Source organism: Engystomops pustulosus, chromosome 1, assembly GCF_040894005.1.
Source record: "Engystomops pustulosus chromosome 1, aEngPut4.maternal, whole genome shotgun sequence".
Taxonomy (NCBI): domain Eukaryota; kingdom Metazoa; phylum Chordata; class Amphibia; order Anura; family Leptodactylidae; genus Engystomops; species Engystomops pustulosus.
In genome coordinates, this window is record NC_092411.1 from 4,524,107 (window position 1) to 4,546,094 (window position 21,988).

At 48.2% G+C, this 21,988-nt stretch overlaps 1 protein-coding gene across 3 annotated transcripts in view; it reads left to right on the forward strand.

Annotated features, from left to right (window-relative positions):
- The window catches only part of RUSC2 (RUN and SH3 domain containing 2), a 75,390-nt gene extending 53,402 nt beyond the window's left edge, over window positions 1-21,988 (forward strand). For all 3 annotated transcript variants that reach the window (XM_072132805.1, XM_072132803.1, XM_072132804.1), the window contains 7 exons: window positions 443-519; window positions 13,502-13,676; window positions 13,867-13,972; window positions 14,061-14,107; window positions 14,984-15,842; window positions 16,793-16,948; window positions 18,143-21,988. In XM_072132805.1, the coding sequence (XP_071988906.1) occupies window positions 443-519; window positions 13,502-13,676; window positions 13,867-13,972; window positions 14,061-14,107; window positions 14,984-15,842; window positions 16,793-16,948; window positions 18,143-18,299 (1,577 nt within the window). In that variant the 3' untranslated portion in view covers window positions 18,300-21,988. The remainder of the gene's footprint in view (window positions 1-442; window positions 520-13,501; window positions 13,677-13,866; window positions 13,973-14,060; window positions 14,108-14,983; window positions 15,843-16,792; window positions 16,949-18,142) is intronic.

Genomic DNA, 21,988 nt, shown 5'->3' on the forward strand with positions numbered 1-21,988 from the left:
TGTTGGGTTACACAGCAGCTGCATGTGGTGTATTTGTTGGGTCACATAGCAGCTGCATGTGGTGTATTTGTTGGGTCACATAGCAGCTGCATGTAGTGTATTTGTTGGGTCACATAGCAGAGGCATGTGGTGTATTTGTTGGGTCACATAGCAGCTGCATGTAGTGTATTTGTTGGGTCACATAGCAGCTGCATGTAGTGTATTTGTTGGGTCACATAGCAGCTGTATGTGGTGTGTTTGTTGGGTCACATAGCAGCTGCATGTGGTGTATTTGTTGGGTCACATAGCAGCTGCATGTAGTGTATTTGTTGGGTCCTATAGCAGCTGCATGTGGTGTATTTGTTGGGTCACATAGCAGCTGCATGTGGTGTATTTGTTGGGTCACATAGCAGCTCCATGTGGTGTATTTGTACATGTGTCTCACGGTCCTTTTCTCTTCCAGGACTGGTGAAGGCTGTGAATACGGCTGTAGATCTGGTTGTCGCTCACTTTGGAACAAGCCGGGACCCAGGAGTGAAGGTCAGACAGAACCGGACCAGAATTTATTCCTCAGTAATGATACTGCAGAGTATCGATGTTTCAGGTTCCAGATTCTGTGTCTTCATGAGAACCTTCCTGTCCTGGTCCGTGCTCTGGTGATTGAGTCATCAGAGGGGAACTGGACCTTATAGGAACCAAATCACAATCCGGATTTTACACCCAAAGGTCCAGCGTTCCTATGATGACACTGAGAGCATAAGCACAGGAAGTGTTGTCATGGGGTCGGAGAGGTCCTGTAGTGGGGACAATACATACAATGACATAGTCCTATAATTATCCCTAATGAGGAGAACCCCCATCATTGTGGTCGGTTATTGGAAGACTCGTTACTATAGATCCATCACTACACACATCCACAGACCGCAGGTCATCGAAGGGTTACAGCTCCCGAGAACCCAATATTCCGGATAGTCCTATGATTGTCCTATGAATTATCATGTCTGCTGCCTGAAGGGCGCCTGTCAGCAGGATTCACCTTCCACAGATACGGGCAGTAATATGTATTGTCCCTGGAGGGATGTGTAATCAAGCCGGGCAAACTTTGTGCTTGTTGTTGGTAGCAGCAGAACTGTGAAATATGGGTTTAGATTCCAGGATTGTTGCTTCTCCAAGTGCAATGGCGGAGTGTCCTCACACTGCTGCGCTCTTAGTTCTCTGCCTTACACTGCTCCACAGTCCCTCCTCTTCTGTTCTCATTGCCTGTAGTATTCAACCAGGAACCTAGTACGGCTTTTAAATTTTTAAAGCAGAGGGGAGTGGAGCAGTTCAAGGCAGAGAACAGAGAGCACAGCAGTGTGAGGAGACTCCACATGTGCACTTTGGGAAGCTACAATGCAGGCATACATAAACACATTTGTCACAGCCCTTCTATTACCAACTACACACAAAGGTCTGATTACACATCTCTCCAGGGACAATAACTAACACTGGCTGCAGAGAGCTCAGGGCACAGCAGTGTGAGGTCTGATTACACATCTCTCCAGGGACAGTACATAACACTGGCTGTAGAGAGCACAGAGCACAGCAGTGTGAGGTCTGATTACACATCTCTCCAGGGACAGTACATAACACTGGCTGCAGAGAGCTCAGGGCACAGCAGTGTGAGGTCTGATTACACATCTCTCCAGGGATAATACATAACACTGGCTGCAGAGAGCACAGAGCACAGCAGTGTGAGGTCTGATTACACATCTCTCCAGGGACAATAACTAACACTGGCTGCAGAGAGCTCAGGGCACAGCAGTGTGAGGTCTGATTACACATCTCTCCAGGGATAATACATAACACTGGCTGCAGAGAGCACAGAGCACAGCAGTGTGAGGTCTGATTACACATCTCTCCAGGGACAATACATAACACTGGCTGCAGAGAGCACAGAGCACAGCAGTGTGAGGTCTGATTACACATCTCTCCAGGGATAATACATAACACTGGCTGCAGGGAGCACAGAGCACAGCAGTGCGAGGTATAATTACACATCTCTCCAGGGACCATACATAACACTGGCTGCAGAGAGAACAGAGCACAGCAGTGTGAGGTCTGATTACACATCTCTCCAGGGACCATACATAACACTGGCTGCAGAGAGCTCAGGGCACAGCAGTGTTAGGTCTGATTACACATCTCTCCAGGGACAATACATAACACTGGCTGCAGAGAGCACAGAGCACAGCAGTGTGAGGTCTGATTACACATCTATCCAGGGACAATACATAACACTGGCTGCAGAGAGCACAGAGCACAGCAGTGTGAGGTCTGATTACACATCTCTCCAGGGATAATACATAACACTGGCTGCAGGGAGCACAGAGCACAGCAGTGTGAGGTCTGATTACACATCTCTCCAGGGACAATACATAACACTGGCTGCAGAGAGCACAGAGCACAGCAGTGTGAGGTCTGATTACACATCTCTCCAGGCACAATACATAACACTGGCTGCAGAGAGCACAGAGCACAGCAGTGTGAGGTCTGATTACACATCTCTCCAGGGACAATACATGACACTGGCTGCAGAGAGCACAGAGTACAGCAGTGTGAGGTCTGATTACACATCTCTCCAGGGACAATACATAACACTGGCTGCAGAGAGCACAGAGCACAGCAGTGTGAGGTCTGATTACACATCTCTCCAGGGATAATAGATAACACTGGCTGCAGAGAGCACAGAGCACAGCAGTGTGAGGTCTGATTACACATCTCTCCAGGGACAATACATAACACTGGCTGCAGAGAGCACAGAGCACAGCAGTGTGAGGTCTGATTACACATCTCTCCAGGGACAATACATAACACTGGCTGCAGAGAGCACAGAGCACAGCAGTGTGAGGTCTGATTACACATCTCTCCAGGGACAATACATGACACTGGCTGCAGAGAGCACAGAGTACAGCAGTGTGAGGTCTGATTACACATCTCTCCAGGGACAATACATAACACTGGCTGCAGAGAGCACAGAGCACAGCAGTGTGAGGTCTGATTACACATCTCTCCAGGGACAATACATAACACTGGCTGCAGAGAGCACAGAGCACAGCAGTGTGAGGTCTGATTACACATCTCTCCAGGGACAATACATGACACTGGCTGCAGAGAGCACAGAGCACAGCAGTGTGAGGTCTGATTACACATCTCTCCAGGGACAATACAGAACACTGGCTGCAGAGAGCACAGAGCACAGCAGTGTGAGGTCTGATTACACATCTCTCCAGGCACAATACATAACACTGACTGCAGAGAGCACAGAGCACAGCAGTGTGAGGTCTGATTACACATCTCTCCAGGGACAATAACTAACACTGGCTGCAGAGAGCACAGAGCACAGCAGTGTGAGGTCTGATTACACATCTCTCCAGGAAAAATATATAAAACTGGCTGCAGAGAGCTCAGAGCACAGCAGTGTGAGGTCTGATTACACATCTCTCCAGGGACAATACCTAACACTGGCTGCAGGGAGCACAGGGCACAGCAGTGTGAGGTCTGATTACACATCTCTCCAGGCACAATACATAACACTGACTGCAGAGAGCACAGAGCACAGCAGTGTGAGGTCTGATTACACATCTCTCCAGGGACAATACATAACACTGGCTGCAGAGAGCACAGGGCACAGCAGTGTGAGGTCTGATTACACATCTCTCCAGGGACAATAACTAACACTGGCTGCAGAGAGCACAGAGGACAGCAGTGTGAGGTCTGATTACACATCTCTCCAGGGACAATACATAACACTGGCTGCAGAGAGCACAGAGCACAGCAGTGTGAGGTCTGATTACACATCTCTCCAGGGACAATACATAACACTGGCTGCAGAGAGCACAGAGCACAGCAGTGTGAGGTCTGATTACACATCTCTCCAGGGACTATACATAACACTGGCTGCAGAGAGCAAAGAGCACAGCAGTGTGAGGTCTGATCACATATCTCTCCAGGGACAATAACTAACACTGGCTGCAGAGAGCACAGAGCACAGCAGTGTGAGGTCTGATTACACATCTCTCCAGGGACAATAACTAACACTGGATGCAGAGAGCACAGAGCACAGCAGTGTGAGGTCTGATTACACATCTGTCCAGGGACAATACATAACACTGGATGCAGAGAGCACAGAGCACAGCAGTGTGAGGTTTGATTACACATCTCTCCAGGGACAATACATAACACTGGCTGCAGAGAGCACAGAGCACAGCAGTGTGAGGTCTGATTACACATCTCTCCAGGGACAATACATAACACTGGCTGCAGAGAGCACAGAGCACAGCAGTGTGAGGTCTGATTACACATCTCTCCAGGGACAGTACATAACACTGGCTGCAGAGAGCACAGAGCACAGCAGTGTGAGGTCTGATTACACATCTCTCCAGGTACAGTACATAACACTGGCTGCAGAGAGCACAGAGCACAGCAGTGTGAGGTCTGATTACACATCTCTCCAGGGACAATAACTAACACTGGCTGCAGAGAGCACAGAGCACAGCAGTGTGAGGTCTGATTACACATCTCTCCAGGAACAATATATAACACTGGCTGCAGAGAGCTCAGAGCACAGCAGTGTGAGGTCTGATTACACATCTCTCCAGGGACAATACCTAACACTGGCTGCAGGGAGCACAGAGCACAGCAGTGTGAGGTCTGATTACACATCTCTCCAGGCACAATACATAACACTGGCTGCAGAGAGCACAGAGCACAGCAGTGTGAGGTCTGATTACACATCTCTCCAGGGACAATAACTAACACTGGCTGCAGAGAGCACAGAGCACAGCAGTGTGAGGTCTGATTACACATCTCTCCAGGGACAATACATAACACTGGCTGCAGAGAGCACAGAGCACAGCAGTGTGAGGTCTGATTACACATCTCTCCAGGGACAGTACATAACACTGGCTGCAGAGAGCACAGAGCACAGCAGTGTGAGGTCTGATTACACATCTCTCCAGGGACAATACATAACACTGGCTGCAGAGAGCACAGAGCACAGCAGTGTGAGGTCTGATTACACATCTCTCCAGGGACAATACATAACACTGGCTGCAGAGAGCACAGAGCACAGCATTGTGAGGTCTGATTACACATCTCTCCAGGGATAATACATAATACTGGCTGCAGAGAGCACAGAGCACAGCAGTGTGAGGTCTGATTACACATCTCTCCAGGGACAATAACTAACACTGGATGCAGAGAGCACAGAGCACAGCAGTGTGAGGTCTGATTACACATCTGTCCAGGGACAATACATAACACTGGCTGCAGAGAGCACAGAGCACAGCAGTGTGAGGTCTGATTACACATCTCTCCAGGGACAATACATAATACTGGCTGCAGAGAGCACAGAGCACAGCAGTGTGAGGTCTGATTACACATCTCTCCAGGGACAGTACATAACACTGGCTGCAGAGAGCACAGAGCACAGCAGTGTGAGGTCTGATTACACATCTCTCCAGGGACAATACATAACACTGGCTGCAGAGAGCACAGAGCACAGCAGTGTGAGGTCTGATTACACATCTCTCCAGGGACAGTACATAACACTGGCTGCAGAGAGCACAGAGCACAGCAGTGTGAGGTCTGATTACACATCTCTCCAGGTACAGTACATAACACTGGCTGCAGAGAGCACAGAGCACAGCAGTGTGAGGTCTGATTACACATCTCTCCAGGGACAATACATAACACTGACTGCAGAGAGCACAGAGCACAGCAGTGTGAGGTCTGATCACATGTCTCTCCAGGGACAATAACTAACACTGGCTGCAGAGAGCACAGAGCACAGCAGTGTGAGGTCTGATTACACATCTCTCCAGGGACAATAACTAACACTGGATGCAGAGAGCACAGAGCACAGCAGTGTGAGGTGTGATTACACATCTGTCCAGGGACAATACATAACACTGGCTGCAGAGAGCACAGAGCACAGCAGTGTGAGGTCTGATTACACATCTCTCCAGGGACAATACATAACACTGGCTGCAGAGAGCACAGAGCACAGCAGTGTGAGGTCTGATTACACATCTCTCCAGGGACAGTACATAACACTGGCTGCAGAGAGCACAGAGCACAGCAGTGTGAGGTCTGATTACACATCTCTCCAGGGACAATACATAACACTGGCTGCAGAGAGCACAGAGCACAGCAGTGTGAGGTCTGATTACACATCTCTCCAGGGACAGTACATAACACTGGCTGCAGAGAGCACAGAGCACAGCAGTGTGAGGTCTGATTACACATCTCTCCAGGGACAATACATAACACTGGCTGCAGAGAGCACAGAGCACAGCAGTGTGAGGTCTGATTACACATCTCTCCAGGGACAGTACATAACACTGGCTGCAGAGAGCACAGAGCACAGCAGTGTGAGGTCTGATTACACATCTCTCCAGGTACAGTACATAACACTGGCTGCAGAGAGCACAGAGCACAGCAGTGTGAGGTCTGATTACACATCTCTCCAGGGACAATACATAACACTGACTGCAGAGAGCACAGAGCACAGCAGTGTGAGGTCTGATTACACATCTCTCCAGGTACAGTACATAACACTGGCTGCAGAGAGCACAGAGCACAGCAGTGTGAGGTCTGATTACACATCTCTCCAGGTACAGTACATAACACTGGCTGCAGAGAGCACAGAGCACAGCAGTGTGAGGTCTGATTACACATCTCTCCAGGTACAGTACATAACACTGGCTGCAGAGAGCACAGAGCACAGCAGTGTGAGGTCTGATTACACATCTCTCCAGGGACAGTACATAACACTGGCTGCAGAGAGCACAGAGCACAGCAGTGTGAGGTCTGATTACACATCTCTCCAGGTACAGTACATAACACTGGCTGCAGAGAGCACAGAGCACAGCAGTGTGAGGTCTGATTACACATCTCTCCAGGTACAGTACATAACACTGGCTGCAGAGAGCACAGAGCACAGCAGTGTGAGGTCTGATTACACATCTCTCCAGGGACAATACATAACACTGGCTGCAGAGAGCACAGAGCACAGCAGTGTGAGGTCTGATTACACATCTCTCCAGGTACAGTACATAACACTGGCTGCAGAGAGCACAGAGCACAGCAGTGTGAGGTCTGATTACACATCTCTCCAGGGACAATACATAACACTGGCTGCAGAGAGCACAGAGCACAGCAGTGTGAGGTCTGATTACACATCTCTCCAGGGACAATACATAACACTGGCTGCAGAGAGCACAGAGCACAGCATTGTGAGGTCTGATTACACATCTCTCCAGGGATAATACATAATACTGGCTGCAGAGAGCACAGAGCACAGCAGTGTGAGGTCTGATTACACATCTCTCCAGGGACAGTACATAACACTGGCTGCAGAGAGCACAGAGCACAGCAGTGTGAGGTCTGATTACACATCTCTCCAGGGACAAGACATAACACTGGCTGCAGAGAGCACAGAGCACAGCAGTGTGAGGTCTGATTACATATCTCCAGGGACAGTACATAACACTGGCTGTAGAGAGCACAGAGCACAGCAGTGTGAGGTCTGTTTACACATCTCTCCAGGGACAGTACATAACACTGGCTGCAGAGAGCACAGAGCACAGCAGTGTGAGGTCTGATTACACATCTCTCCAGGGACAAGACATAACACTGGCTGCAGAGAGCACAGAGCACAGCAGTGTGAGGTCTGATTACACATCTCTCCAGGGACAGTACATAACACTGGCTGTAGAGAGCACAGAGCACAGCAGTGTGAGGTCTGATTACACATCTCTCCAGGGACAGTACATAACACTGGCTGTAGAGAGCACAGAGCACAGCAGTGTGAGGTCTGATTACACATCTCTCCAGGGACAGTACATAACACTGGCTGCAGAGAGCACAGAGCACAGCAGTGTGAGGTCTGATTACACATCTCTCCAGGGACAAGACATAACACTGGCTGCAGAGAGCACAGAGCACAGCAGTGTGAGGTCTGATTACACATCTCTCCAGGGACAGTACATAACACTGGCTGTAGAGAGCACAGAGCACAGCAGTGTGAGGTCTGATTACACATCTCTCCAGGGACAGTACATAACACTGGCTGTAGAGAGCACAGAGCACAGCAGTGTGAGGTCTGATTACACATCTCTCCAGGGACAATATATAACACTGGCTGCAGAGAGCACAGAGCACAGCAGTGTGAGGTCTGATTACACATCTCTCCAGGAACAATACATAACACTGGCTGCAGAGAGCACAGAGCACAGCAGTGTGAGGTCTGATTACACATCTCTCCAGGGACAATACATAACACTGGCTGCAGAGAGCACAGAGCACAGCAGTGTGAGGTCTGATTACACATCTCTCCAGGGACAGTACATAACACTGGCTGTAGAGAGCACAGAGCACAGCAGTGTGAGGTCTGATTACACATCTCTCCAGGGACAATACATAACACTGGCTGCAGAGAGCACAGAGCACAGCAGTGTGAGGTCTGATTACACATCTCTCCAGGGACAAGACATAACACTGGCTGCAGAGAGCACAGAGCACAGCAGTGTGAGGTCTGATTACACATCTCTCCAGGGACAGTACATAACACTGGCTGTAGAGAGCACAGAGCACAGCAGTGTGAGGTCTGATTACACATCTCTCCAGGGACAGTACATAACACTGGCTGTAGAGAGCACAGAGCACAGCAGTGTGAGGTCTGATTACACATCTCTCCAGGGACAATATATAACACTGGCTGCAGAGAGCACAGAGCACAGCAGTGTGAGGTCTGATTACACATCTCTCCAGGAACAATACATAACACTGGCTGCAGAGAGCACAGAGCACAGCAGTGTGAGGTCTGATTACACATCTCTCCAGGGACAATACATAACACTGGCTGCAGAGAGCACAGAGCACAGCAGTGTGAGGTCTGATTACACATCTCTCCAGGGACAGTACATAACACTGGCTGTAGAGAGCACAGAGCACAGCAGTGTGAGGTCTGATTACACATCTCTCCAGGGACAGTACATAACACTGGCTGTAGAGAGCACAGATCCACCGGGTTCTATTCCTCAGGGAACATCAGTCGCTGAATTCTAGATCTCATTTAGCAGGACGGATCCAGCGCAGTGTAATAAACCACATGTCAAACCAGTCCACGACCTTCCAGGACCTTATGTTGGAAATGAGGGTCATGCGATCTCTAACTGTCCATTACCAATCTCCCTCTCAGGACCTTGAGCTTATATTCATGAATACTATCATAAGGTCCTGGAAGGGAGTTTTGTATGTGGATTATTACACGATGCTGTGATCCATCTATCTAAATGAGGGGGAGATTTATAAAAAGTGTCTGAGAAATAAAAGCAGAGTGGAAGCTGCGCTCTGATTGCCATTGGCACCTAGAACAGTTCTACTCTCAGACACTTTTGATAAATCTCCCCCATAGTGTCAGAGCAGACAAATGAATCCGGGTCCAGGGATTCAGTGGAGGAATAGAATCCGGTAGAACTCCAATGTCCCAGCAATCCTTGTGGTGATGAAGAACAATCACTACTCTATTGGGTTGGATCATTACCTGATACAAAGTATCTACGTAGGATGAGACATTGATTTACTGTGCAACTAAGAGACTATTACACCGGAACGTCATAGCGGAGGGAATGCTGAGGCAGCGGATATGACCAGGATCCAGAACCGGAGGGAACCTGGAGGCTCCTCAGACACATAAGAAGATACCAGTATTATAGCCCGGGAGCTTCAAGTTACATCTCAGACACTAATGGATCAGAAAATTCTGTATTGACAGAACCCCCATCCCTTAAGTGTCCAGTTTCCGCACATATTGTATGTACTGGAGTATATAAGAGCATGAGTAACCTCTGGTGTCACACATTGTCCTCCTGGGGCAGCCGGCTGACCGTGTGTGTGCCTGGTATTACATTGTCCTCCTGGAGCAGCCGGCTGACCATGTGTGTGCCTGGTATTACATTGTCCTCCTGGAGGAGCCGGCTGACCATGTGTGTGCCTGGTATTACATTGTCCTCCTGGAGCAGCCGGCTGACCATGTGTGTGTCTGGTATTACATTGTCCTCCTGGGGCAGCCGGCTGACCATGTGTGTGTCTGGTATTACATTGTCCTCCTGGAGCAGCCGGCTGACCATGTGTGTGCCTGGTATTACATTGTCCTCCTGGAGCAGCCGGCTGACCATGTGTGTGCCTGGTATTACATTGTCCTCCTGGAGCAGCCGGCTGACCATGTGTGTGCCTGGTATTACATTGTCCTCCTGGAGCAGCCGGCTGACCGTGTGTGTGCCTGGTATTACATTGTCCTCCTGGAGCAGCCGGCTGACCGTGTGTGTGCCTGGTATTACATTGTCCTCCTGGAGCAGCCGGCTGACCATGTGTGTGCCTGGTATTACATTGTCCTCCTGGAGCAGCCGGCTGACCATGTGTGTGCCTGGTATTACATTGTCCCCCTGGAGCAGCCGGCTGACCGTGTGTGTGCCTGGTATTACATTGTCCTCCTGGAGCAGCCGGCTGACCATGTGTGTGCCTGGTATTACATTGTCCTCCTGGAGCAGCCGGCTGACCATGTGTGTGCCTGGTATTACATTGTCCTCCTGGAGCAGCCGGCTGACCATGTGTGTGCCTGGTATTACATTGTCCTCCTGGAGCAGCCGGCTGACCATGTGTGTGCCTGGTATTACATTGTCCTCCTGGAGCAGCCGGCTGACCATGTGTGTGCCTGGTATTACATTGTCCTCCTGGAGCAGCCGGCTGACCATGTGTGTGCCTGGTATTACATTGTCCTCCTGGAGCAGCCGGCTGACCATGTATGTGCCTGGTATTACATTGTCCTCCTGGAGCAGCCGGCTGACCGTGTGTGTGCCTGGTATTACATTGTCCTCCTGGAGCAGCCGGCTGACCATGTGTGTGCCTGGTATTACATTGTCCTCCTGGAGCAGCCGGCTGACCATGTGTGTGCCTGGTATTACATTGTCCTCCTGGTGCAGCCGGCTGACCATGTGTGTGCCTGGTATTACATTGTCCTCCTGGAGGAGCCGGCTGACCATGTGTGTGTCTGGTATTACATTGTCCTCCTGGAGCAGCCGGCTGACCATGTGTGTGCCTGGTATTACATTGTCCTCCTGGAGCAGCCGGCTGACCATGTGTGTGCCTGGTATTACATTGTCCTCCTGGAGCAGCCGGCTGACCATGTGTGTGCCTGGTATTACATTGTCCTCCTGGAGCAGCCGGCTGACCATGTGTGTGCCTGGTATTACATTGTCCTCCTGGGGCAGCCGGCTGACCATGTGTGTGTCTGGTATTACATTGTCCTCCTGGGGCAGCCGGCTGACCATGTGTGTGCCTGGTATTACATTGTCCTCCTGGAGCAGCCGGCTGACCATGTGTGTGCCTGGTATTACATTGTCCTCCTGGAGAAGCTGGCTGACCGTGTGTGTGCCTGGTATTACATTGTCCTCCTGGAGCAGCCGGCTGACCATGTGTGTGCCTGGTATTACATTGTCCTCCTGGGGCAGCCGGCTGACCATGTGTGTGCCTGGTATTACATTGTCCTCCTGGAGCAGCCGGCTGACCATGTGTGTGCCTGGTATTACATTGTCCTCCTGGGGCAGCCGGCTGACCATGTGTGTGCCTGGTATTACATTGTCCTCCTGGAGCAGCCGGCTGACCATGTGTGTGCCTGGTATTACATTGTCCTCCTGGAGCAGCCTGCTGACCATGTGTGTGCCTGGTATTACATTGTCCTCCTGGAGCAGCCGGCTGACCATGTGTGTGCCTGGTATTACATTGTCCTCCTGGAGCAGCCGGCTGACCATGTGTGTGCCTGGTATTACATTGTCCTCCTGGAGCAGCCGGCTGACCATGTGTGTGCCTGGTATTACATTGTCCTCCTGGAGCAGTCGGCTGACCGTGTGTGTGCCTGGTATTACATTGTCCTCCTGGGGCAGCTGGCTGACCATGTGTGTGCCTGGTATTACATTGTCCTCCTGGGGCAGCCGGCTGACCATGTGTGTGCCTGGTATTACATTGTCCTCCTGGAGCAGCCGGCTGACCATGTGTGTGCCTGGTATTACATTGTCCTCCTGGAGCAGCCGGCTGACCATGTGTGTGTCTGGTATTACATTGTCCTCCTGGAGCAGCCGGCTGACCATGTGTGTGTGCCTGGTATTACATTGTCCTCCTGGAGCAGCCGGCTGACCATGTGTGTGCCTGGTATTACATTGTCCTCCTGGAGCAGCCGGCTGACCGTGTGTGTAGCTGGTATTACATTGTCCTCCTGGAGCAGCCGGCTGACCATGTGTGTGCCTGGTATTACATTGCCTGATATATTTAGGACACATCTAATATTTCCCAACCCATCAATTACAAAAATGATGATTCAGATCTGAGACTGATACAATTACATTAGGGAAATGGATCAGTAGACAAGTATGTGCACCGGTGCCCAATGGGATTGGTAGAAACAGTCAACCATGGACCACTGGGGGTCCCTGATGTATTAGGTGGTACATTCTATATCTTTGGAGTCTAATGATGCAGAGGTCTACCAGTATTAGGGAGTCTTATATTGCAATGTTTGCTGGGAAAACTATGCAGATTAGTTCTCCTCTAGAGGAAAGAAAACTGTCTCTTTAGCACCACCTATAGGTTGTCACCATTTACAATAGATTTCAACCCTTTAAAGGGAACCTTTTGCCTCAATTTTCTCAAATACAGCTAGAGACTGGTTCCCATAGAGCCCTATTAACTAAAAGCCCCCCTTCTTTTAACTAAAAATTGTTTCCCTCACATCCCAATAAAATCAACTTTGTTATCTTACCTGGCATCCAGCCAGATCCAGCAGCAGGAGGAGGCAGGTCCTGCTTGGCTTAGTCCAGCAGCTTTTCCCCATGTCCCATGCCTCCTTATCACCATTCAGACCAGAGTGATGTCATCTGAGGTTCTTTACCCTGTAACATTTGCAAAATCTACCCCATGTATGTATCTGATCACACAAAATCACAGAAGCCTCCATGGAGGATTGGGAGGAGTAGAAGTCCATGGAGGCTGCTGTGATTTCATGTGATAAGATACATACATGGGGTTTATTTTGCAAATGATACAGGGTGAGGAACCTTAGATGACATCACCCTGGTCACATGACATGAAGTGCTGAATGGCGGAGGGGGCCATGGGGAGGAGCTGCTGGACTCGGCTGAGCAGGACACGCCCCCTCCGCCTTACTGCTGGATCTGGCTTTAAGCCAGGTAAGATAACAAAGTTGATTTTATGGGGCGGTGAGGAAAACAATTTTTAGGTAAAAGAAGGTTGGTATTTAGTTAATAGGACTCTATGGGAAACTGTCACTAACTTTATTTGTGAAAAATGTGGTGACAGGTTCCCTTTAAAAGGCTGTGAAACTAGACAAATCATAAACCCCTGGAAATGGTTACATAGAACACAGAACTAGATAATGAACAGCTTTTATCTGCATTGTCTGCAGGCCAAACTGGGGAACAGCTCCGTGAGTCCCAATATTGGACATCTGATCCTGAAATACCTGTGCCCGGCCATCAGGGACATCCTAAGCGATGGCTTGAAGCCTTGTGTCCTGGATCTGATTATTGGACAGAGAAGAAACATGCCATGGACGGTGGTGGAGGCATCGACACAACTAGGTACGGGCAACATTCATCTGGCATGGGGCCATAGGGAGCCCTGTTTGGTGGTATGTTGGATAGCTGACGTGGTGGGGGGGATGGACTGTAAGGAGGGGTCTCTTACCTGGGAATGATGTGACATGTAAATATAAAGGGTCCATATAGACCCTGGGGATCCTCAATGACAAACCTGCCATCCCCCATCCAGGTCCTTCCACTAAACTCCTGCACACTCTGTGCCTGAAGGTGAACCAGTACTCCGAGCTGTCCAATCACAACCTCCGCTTCAACGCCTTCATCTTCGGACTCCTCAAGTAAGTCCACAGTCCCCCTACAGACCCTCTGCACGTAACCTGTAGTCCATCCGTTTCTAACATATTATGTGTCCATTTGTCTTATCAGTATCCGATCACTGGAATTCTGGTTCAACCATCTGTATAACCATGAAGGTAAGTCGCCAAGATCTGCTTCATTTTTAGGAAAATTTGTTGTAGGTTTGCCAAAAAAGTTTGCATGGTAAATGCACAATTTCATACAGAAAGGTTGGATCCATTTTTATGCAGTTTGTGAACTCAAATTAATGTTAAATAGTGGGAAACCTCTGCAATGAATTAGTCTCTGCAATGTCTATACTTACCTACAATGTTAGATAGAAGTCTATGGAGAGGGGAGCAGGTGGGGGATGGCTGATAGAGGAGCCACATACAAGCTGATTTTAGTGATGTTTCACGGAGCAGCTTTGACTATTGGTGTAACAAGACTTCAGGGGCCACCATGCAAACTTAGGATCTTAGGGACCCCATGTTCCTAAATCCTCACTGCCCTCCCCATTCCACATGATACACTTCAGAATACAATTTACACCGATATATACACACATACACTACATATGCATTTCACACATACAGTATATACACACACATTGGGCACATTTATCATATGCTGCCCCTAAGTGGACCCTCAGTCATTAATATTCCGCACAGAACCCCCTATTAATTGAATGTAGCACAGCAGCTCCATCTCTTGTTAATTTATATGTAACGCGGCAACCCCCATTGATTAAAATATAGAACAGCATCTCCACATTGAAAGAAATCTACAATCAAAATCCAGCATGATAAACCACTTACTCATAGCTGCAGCGCTCCATATGGCTTCTTCTCCTTGGGCTTCTAGTGCAGCCATTGAGGCTAGGATAATGCTTAGAGGGATTTTTCATTCATAAACAGCCACCCAAGTAATAGATCAACTGATGATACTAGAGGGCAAGTCATGGGGTTATTGGTCCATGTTCTTGGGATGATGTATATTCTTCTGTCTTCTAGATATCATCTGGGCTCACTATGACCCTGTTGGTTTCTTGTCCGTGTCCCATGGAGTTTGTCAACCTCTGTTTGAAGAACTTCTTCTCCTTCTCCAACCTCTGTCTCTTTTACCTTTCGACTTGGACCTTCTATTCGAGCACCACTTGGTCCAGATGAGCAGAGAACAGCAGCAAAAAAAGGAGATGCTCCGTGTGAAGCAGGACCTCATCCAGTCCGTACACTCCACCATACAGCTCATGAGAAGCCGTGAAGAAGAAGAGCAGACTGGCCAAGAGAGGAAAGGTCTTATGAAGACATCTTCAGAGGAGTCCAGCAGTAATGAGAGGCCTACAGGCGAAGGCGCCGCTGCTGCAGACCTGGATGAAGAACACAAGAAAGAGGCCACGATGGAGGTGAAGCGGGACAAGCAGGCCGGGTGGTGGTACCAACTCATGCAGAGCTCCCAGGTCTATATTGAGAACTCTACTGATACAACCAGGTTTACCCGGCAAGACAGGAGAAGGCCTGGAAATGGGGGGACACCTAAAAAAGTGCCACCACCCAGAGAGGGGGTCGTAGATGGAGCAGAGGCTTGTCCGTGTGTGGAAAGGACGGTGGAAGAGAAGCCGAGTAAGAAAGAGACGGGAGATGATACTCAAAAGGATAATCGTAAGTCGTGGATGGGAAGTCCCCCCGAGTCTGTGCTCAATGAACTGAAACACGGGCAAGAGAAAGTGAGTGGGAACTCACAAAAGACCGGTCAGCCCAGTGGTCCGGAGCCCGGGGCGGCTAAAGAGAACGTACAGAGCAGCCCTGCCCGGAAATGGGGGCATCTATTCGGGTCAAGGAGGAATATGAGTGAAGGAAAGCAGATGAACAGGTGAGTGACAGCATCTTACAGGGGAACTATACAGATGCATCATGCAGACAGCTATGTGTATCCACTGGAAGTAACAATGTGGCAATGTGGTCCATAAGGACCTGTAGTTGTGGGTCCCAAATCAACATGACAGGTCCCCTTTGTAGATGGAACGTAGACCGTGTCCTATACCTATTACATCATCCTATGGTTAAGCACAAGTGTATTTTAGGCTTCCTTAGGACAATGACTAACATATGATGACGTCGTAGGAAGCTAAGATCTCCCAGCATCCCCTACTGGTTCAGTGTCTTTCGATTTAAATTCTGGAAAGTGTCGTCCTTACACTTTGCCATCCGGTATAAACTATCACTGTTTAGTACTGACTGTTTCCAAATGTAACCAACAGAATTCTGAGTGCAGCTCTGCAGGATAATAAGTAACCCGTGATTAGTGATGAGCGCTTCCGAACCTCAATGTTCAGGTTTGAGTTGAACATTGGGGGTCAGAGTCATCTGCACCCAGTCAGAAGTTTGGGTCTGGCTCAGAGATCCCCAAACCTACCACCCCCCACCAGTCATACTGGTTAACTCTTTAAATGATGGCCCTTTCCATGCAGCCGCCACTTTCCCGAGGAGCGTCGCTCCCCAATGACGTAACGGGAAGCCAAGATCCTCCGGAAAATGGTGGTGCTCATGTTCTGCCATGTACGTGGCACTCGTGTCTCCTGTATTTAAGTCCTGCCGCAGCTTTGCTGACGTCATCTAAAGGGGTTTTCTGGTGGGGACCAAACCCTGAACCGAATTTTCAGGTTTGGGATTGAGGTCAGCTCATCACTACTCAAGATCAGAATTTTTAGATCCTATGGATCATTGACTTTTCATCCACTTTTGTATCGGCTTTTGTTTCCTTTGGCCCCTGTCTTGCTATAAATGTTTGATGTCATTGCTGTCGCTGTGTCTCCGCCGCAGGCTACCCTCGGGCTGGCTGAGCCTCGATAAGTCCGTGTTCCAGATGGTGGCTCAGACGGTGAGCGCAGGTATCTGGGGAGACTCAACCTCTGAGAAGGAAAGCACGGCCGCCGAAACAGGAGCCGCAGCCGTGTCCCCATCTTCCCAGAAGCCTCAGTAAGTTCCCTAGCGGAGGTCTCACTGCATTACCATACAATACGGGGCTAATCGGCCAATCACAGCCCAGCTTTCATTTTGTATGTTGCTCTGGTAAAACGAAAGCTGTGCTGTGATTGGTTTAAGATGTTTTTTTTTTTTCCAGAAACAGCGCCCCCCTCTTCCTCATGTTTGTGTTTGGTACTGCATCTCATCTTAGGTAAAATAACTTATTAGTAATGGAAAAATGGGTAGAAATTGGGGCAGTTCCGATTTATACCCTTACCCCCCAGTGTATGGCAGGCGTCGCTATGATCTCCTCGCTATGACTCATTATACCCGGCCGCTGTTCACAGTCAGTCTGCAGCGCAGGAGAAATCTGGTGGACGGCGTCTGACTCCAGAAATCACAGCGGACAGATGCACATTTGTTTACGTGTCCGTCATAATCGATCCTTGTATCCGTCCATCACGCCGGAGCGTTAGTCATTTCTCGTCGCCCATCACACGGATCTGACTTTCGAAATTATCGTCAGAGTCAGAGTCGCACAAGTATCCGATCAGAATTATCTCCATGCAATGATACAATCCAGAACGTTCCGTGAGATTCCATTGGAGGACGGGTCATTTACATCATATACAATATAATACAATAACAACATTGAATGTTCCAATAATCCAACATTGATTTGAATATGAGCTGTAGTTACTGGTACCGGCCAATCTACATAGATCCGGTCCTGTACATAGAACGGATCTTCCTCCCAGAATCAGCGGATCTGTGTTGGTCTTGACAGTCGGACGTCCAACAATCAATATCGTTAACCTGGAAAACTCCTTTAAAGGGAACCTATCATCAGGTTTTGACATTTAATCTAATGACGGGTTCCCTGCAGCTTATTAATTTCTATTTTTTTTAAATATAGAACCATAAAAATAAAGGGGGAGATTTATTAATCTGTCTAGGATAGAATTCTGTCGTAGTTTGCACTAAAAAACCGTCTCCACCCCATTTATAAAGGATCTAGACAGTTTTCTGGGGGGTTCCATGTTCTATCCTTAGGTACATTGGGCTGTTATTGGTTCCTGTAGGTTTATTTCGGGAAATAATATTCTGATTTGTTATGTTTAGTGACCGGTGACCACAGACTGGTCTATAATGTGAGACTATGACAACTACTACTAATCCCTATAACCCGTGTTCCTTATCTCCTAGACAATCCTCATCTTCAGGTCAACACCCAGAACGTAACCAGAACGACATCAGCTTCACATACGAATCGCATCCGGAGCAGCTACGAGGCGGCCTCCAGAACCGGAACCCCCTTATGCCCCTGAAGTTTGTTCCTCAGCCCAACCGAATAGACTCATAACATCGGTGGGACGCGCTGCGTTCAAGACACTCAAAAGACGGGGCTCATTGTGAGAGCGGCATGAGGAACGCGCCAAGATCTCTGTGGTTCTTCTACAGAACGGAGTGACCCTAGGGTGACCCTACTGACCTCTGGGAGGATATTGGAGCCTTATGATTGGACGAGTGCGGTGGGATAGGTCACGTTAATACAGTATTCTTTCTTCCTGCGCCCAAACCAACGTGCACGTGTGCTAGCCGTGATATTGCCGTGAGCTGTGCATGCAGACATCTTAGAATATACCCCAATCCTTACCGATTGCCAGACTCATTACCGGGCAAGTAGACTTCTCCGATTCTGCAATATCCGCCATTTCTCTGTAACTAGCACCTAAATATCAAAGGCTCTCCATTCTTTTTCCCTTAGGATAGCTTAGGTAAGCCTGCAGTGCCCGACCCCAAGAGCTTACAATCTACTTGGTAACCGGGAGCTCAAGCCTTTGGCTGCTTATATCACATCAGTTTGTGTCCTTGTACTAATAGCGATGGCCGAGAGGAGAAGGAAGATGGTAAATGGAGAGAAGAAACCCACAAGTGGAGAATCCTGGAAGCTTAGGATGTAGACAGGTCCCAGAATATTGGATGGTGGGGAATATAGAAAGATGGCGGCGCGGGATGGGGGTGGATTGAGTAGGATGAGAGATGAGTGGTACAAGAAGGGTTTCGGAGGATGTGGTGGACCCTGGGTGAATAGGGCTGGGGGGGGGGGATCCATGTAATAAGGTGGAAGGAGCTGCAATGGAGTTTGGTGGAGGAGATCCTACTCTATAAGCGAGGAGGGTGTTGGGTGATATAATGTGGCTCTCACCCCATTATTACAGACCACGGTGATCATAAACCAAACATTGGGATGGGAAATGGGATAAGGGAACTTTTATGGGAACAGCCGGTCAGGACGGACAACACATTGCTGGTGAGGAGGCTTCATCCGTAGCTCATCTCATCCGCACCGCAGAAGATCCATTACCAAGAACATTTCCCCTACCGTGATGTTAATAATCGTAATATCGGAGGAGGGGGGGGGGGGCACTATATATATATCCCAATAATAAGCTATATTACCCCTATTGACTTATTCATGCACTTTCTTCATTTTCTTGGATCCCAAGAGCTTACAATTCAGTCAGTCATGGCATCTGATCCCCCCCCCCCCTCAGTTGGCGATCAGTAACGTAGTGTAGTTGCGCTTTTCTTCCATATTCCTGCAGCGGATTAGTATTTGTACTGGATATTGAGTGTGACCCAGTGGTTGTAGGGGGGTCTGGGTATTGCTGTGTATATAGATATGGCAGCAGTGTGTGTGCTGGATGCTCGCACTGTGAATATTATATTCCGGATCACCTGCGTCGCCGTATACGCCAGGGCTGGGCTGCTGATATCCTTGATGTATCCACCATGTGTATAAATGAGAGGATCTGCAGTCTGGTTTCGGATAGGTCCAGATGACCCGATGGGGGTTTTACGTGATCCATAACGCGTTTCCTGCTGGATTTTCGTATATGGAAAATAACTCACAATATTCAACCCTGTATAATAGTTCATAGAACGCGTATCAATAATCATTACTGGAGATGCAGAAGGCGTAAAAAGAGCCGCAAAGCGTAAAAACGGTATAAAATGATTTACCGCAATATGGTACTGGTGAAATAAGCCGCTATACTAAGGTGGTGTCAGGGGAGAAAGCTCCAGCGGATGTTACTATGTAGTTGCTACTTCTTCACCCTTACAAGGTTACATTGTAACAACTTTACCATGTATCAGGGGCGGAGCTAAAAAACAAAACCCTCAGCTTATAGGACAAGAGGATAGGGAAGTATATAGGACCTGCATTTCAGGACCCCACAGCCGCATAGGAAGGGAGATTTTTGGATCACAGCTTTTGGTACTGTTTGTGTAGCAACTATTATTATGCAAATGAACAAACCAATTTAATGGAAAACCAATGATCATCTTGGACCACAGCCAGTGGCCGCACTTACACACTACAAAATAAACTTTGTAATACTGAACCTTGACAGGTGACAGGTTCCAGTGGCCTGTGCGATGCTGATTTTACAAATGCTGTTGTCAGCATTCTAGACCATTTCAGTACTTTATGTAAGTTTCATTCACATTACCTGGCTCCCAGCCAGCAGCGTGTGGTGAGTCCCTGGGGAGGGGACAACTGCAGCCTGTGAGTGCCTGTGTCTCCTCATGTCTTCTTTCTCTTCTCCATTCCATCCCCCTCCCTCCCCTGCCAGCTCAATGCACATGACAAGAAGTAGGGAAGGATCTGTATGAGTGTAGAGGAAACTGAGGCACAAGATGCAGCTGCACCTCACCAGGGATTCAACACAAGCTGCTGGCAGGGAGCCAGATAATGTGAAATAAACTATGATAATGTACTGAAATGATTCAGAATGCTGACAAAGACATTTTTTAAATCAGCCTAGCACAGGGTATACCATTCCTGGGGACAGGTTCACTTTAAGTCCATGACTAGATTTAGCAAATATCATCTCATGGACATAGAAGTTCTCAATTTCCTGCAGGACATCTGATCCTGGATTTCCTTTCACATCAGTTGATAATTAAACTGATCTCTGAAACCTACTGGCAATTTTGCATATACACGTGTGAATTTATATGCGTTTTTGCTTATTGGGCGATCCTGATCGTGTGAATGTATATGTGATCCACCTCGAACACAGAATTCACATGTTCCAAATGGTGTCCATCATTTGCAAAAATAATAGTCGAATAATTCCAATATGATAAAGTTTCAAACCGAAACTCGTACTCAAGTTATGTACAGTAAATGTGTATATATATATACTTTGGGGTGGTCATTGGGTGGTCACAATGGACACTTGTGCACCTTCATAGGATCTCTACTTTGGGAACCGTTCTTACAATGTTGAAGCAGTCTTACAAACAATAGGAACACTACATTGAAAAGAACCATTACAAACCAATTCTGTCCCGACGAACCCCCAACATTTTTTTTTTGCATTGGTACGAAAACCATTACCGAATGCCCACGATGGCTTACAGTGACATTTATCATGTATTTTCTGTCGTCAAAAGCCATAACTGTTATTAATTTGAATCATGTAATCGGTTATATACTAAATCTTGACCAAGCGTCTGCTATGTGCTATAGGGCGGGGCTTGTAGTAACGTCTACAGTGCATTAATAAGAGACATATCTCTATGGAGTATCAGCTCTGTGTTCCCGAGGCATTTCATAAAGAAATCTCCTAATTAACTTTGCAGTCATTATTTTGGGTGGAACCCAAGAGCTTACAATTGCATGCACATACAGTGATAAAGCTAAGCCTAAAAGACTAATAACCTCAGACGTGAGACCAGTGGACGGAGCGAGGAGATCAAACCACATACTTCTAATTTGAAGTCCAGTTCCCCTTGAGTTTTCCCCGTTGTTTCGCTGCAGCGGTCTTTATGTTGGGGCCACTTTCTACAATGGGGTCGGGATGGGGTTAATCTGCGTATATACATCCGCTTGTGCCGAAATTAACCCTCGTCTGTGACATCTGCGCCTGTCATCTCGGTGTCCTCTGCCATATATATGTATATTTATTGGTTTGTTTGTTTATTTATTACGCATATTAATAAAAAAAAAGGTGCTGAATAGAAGATGCGATTAATGTT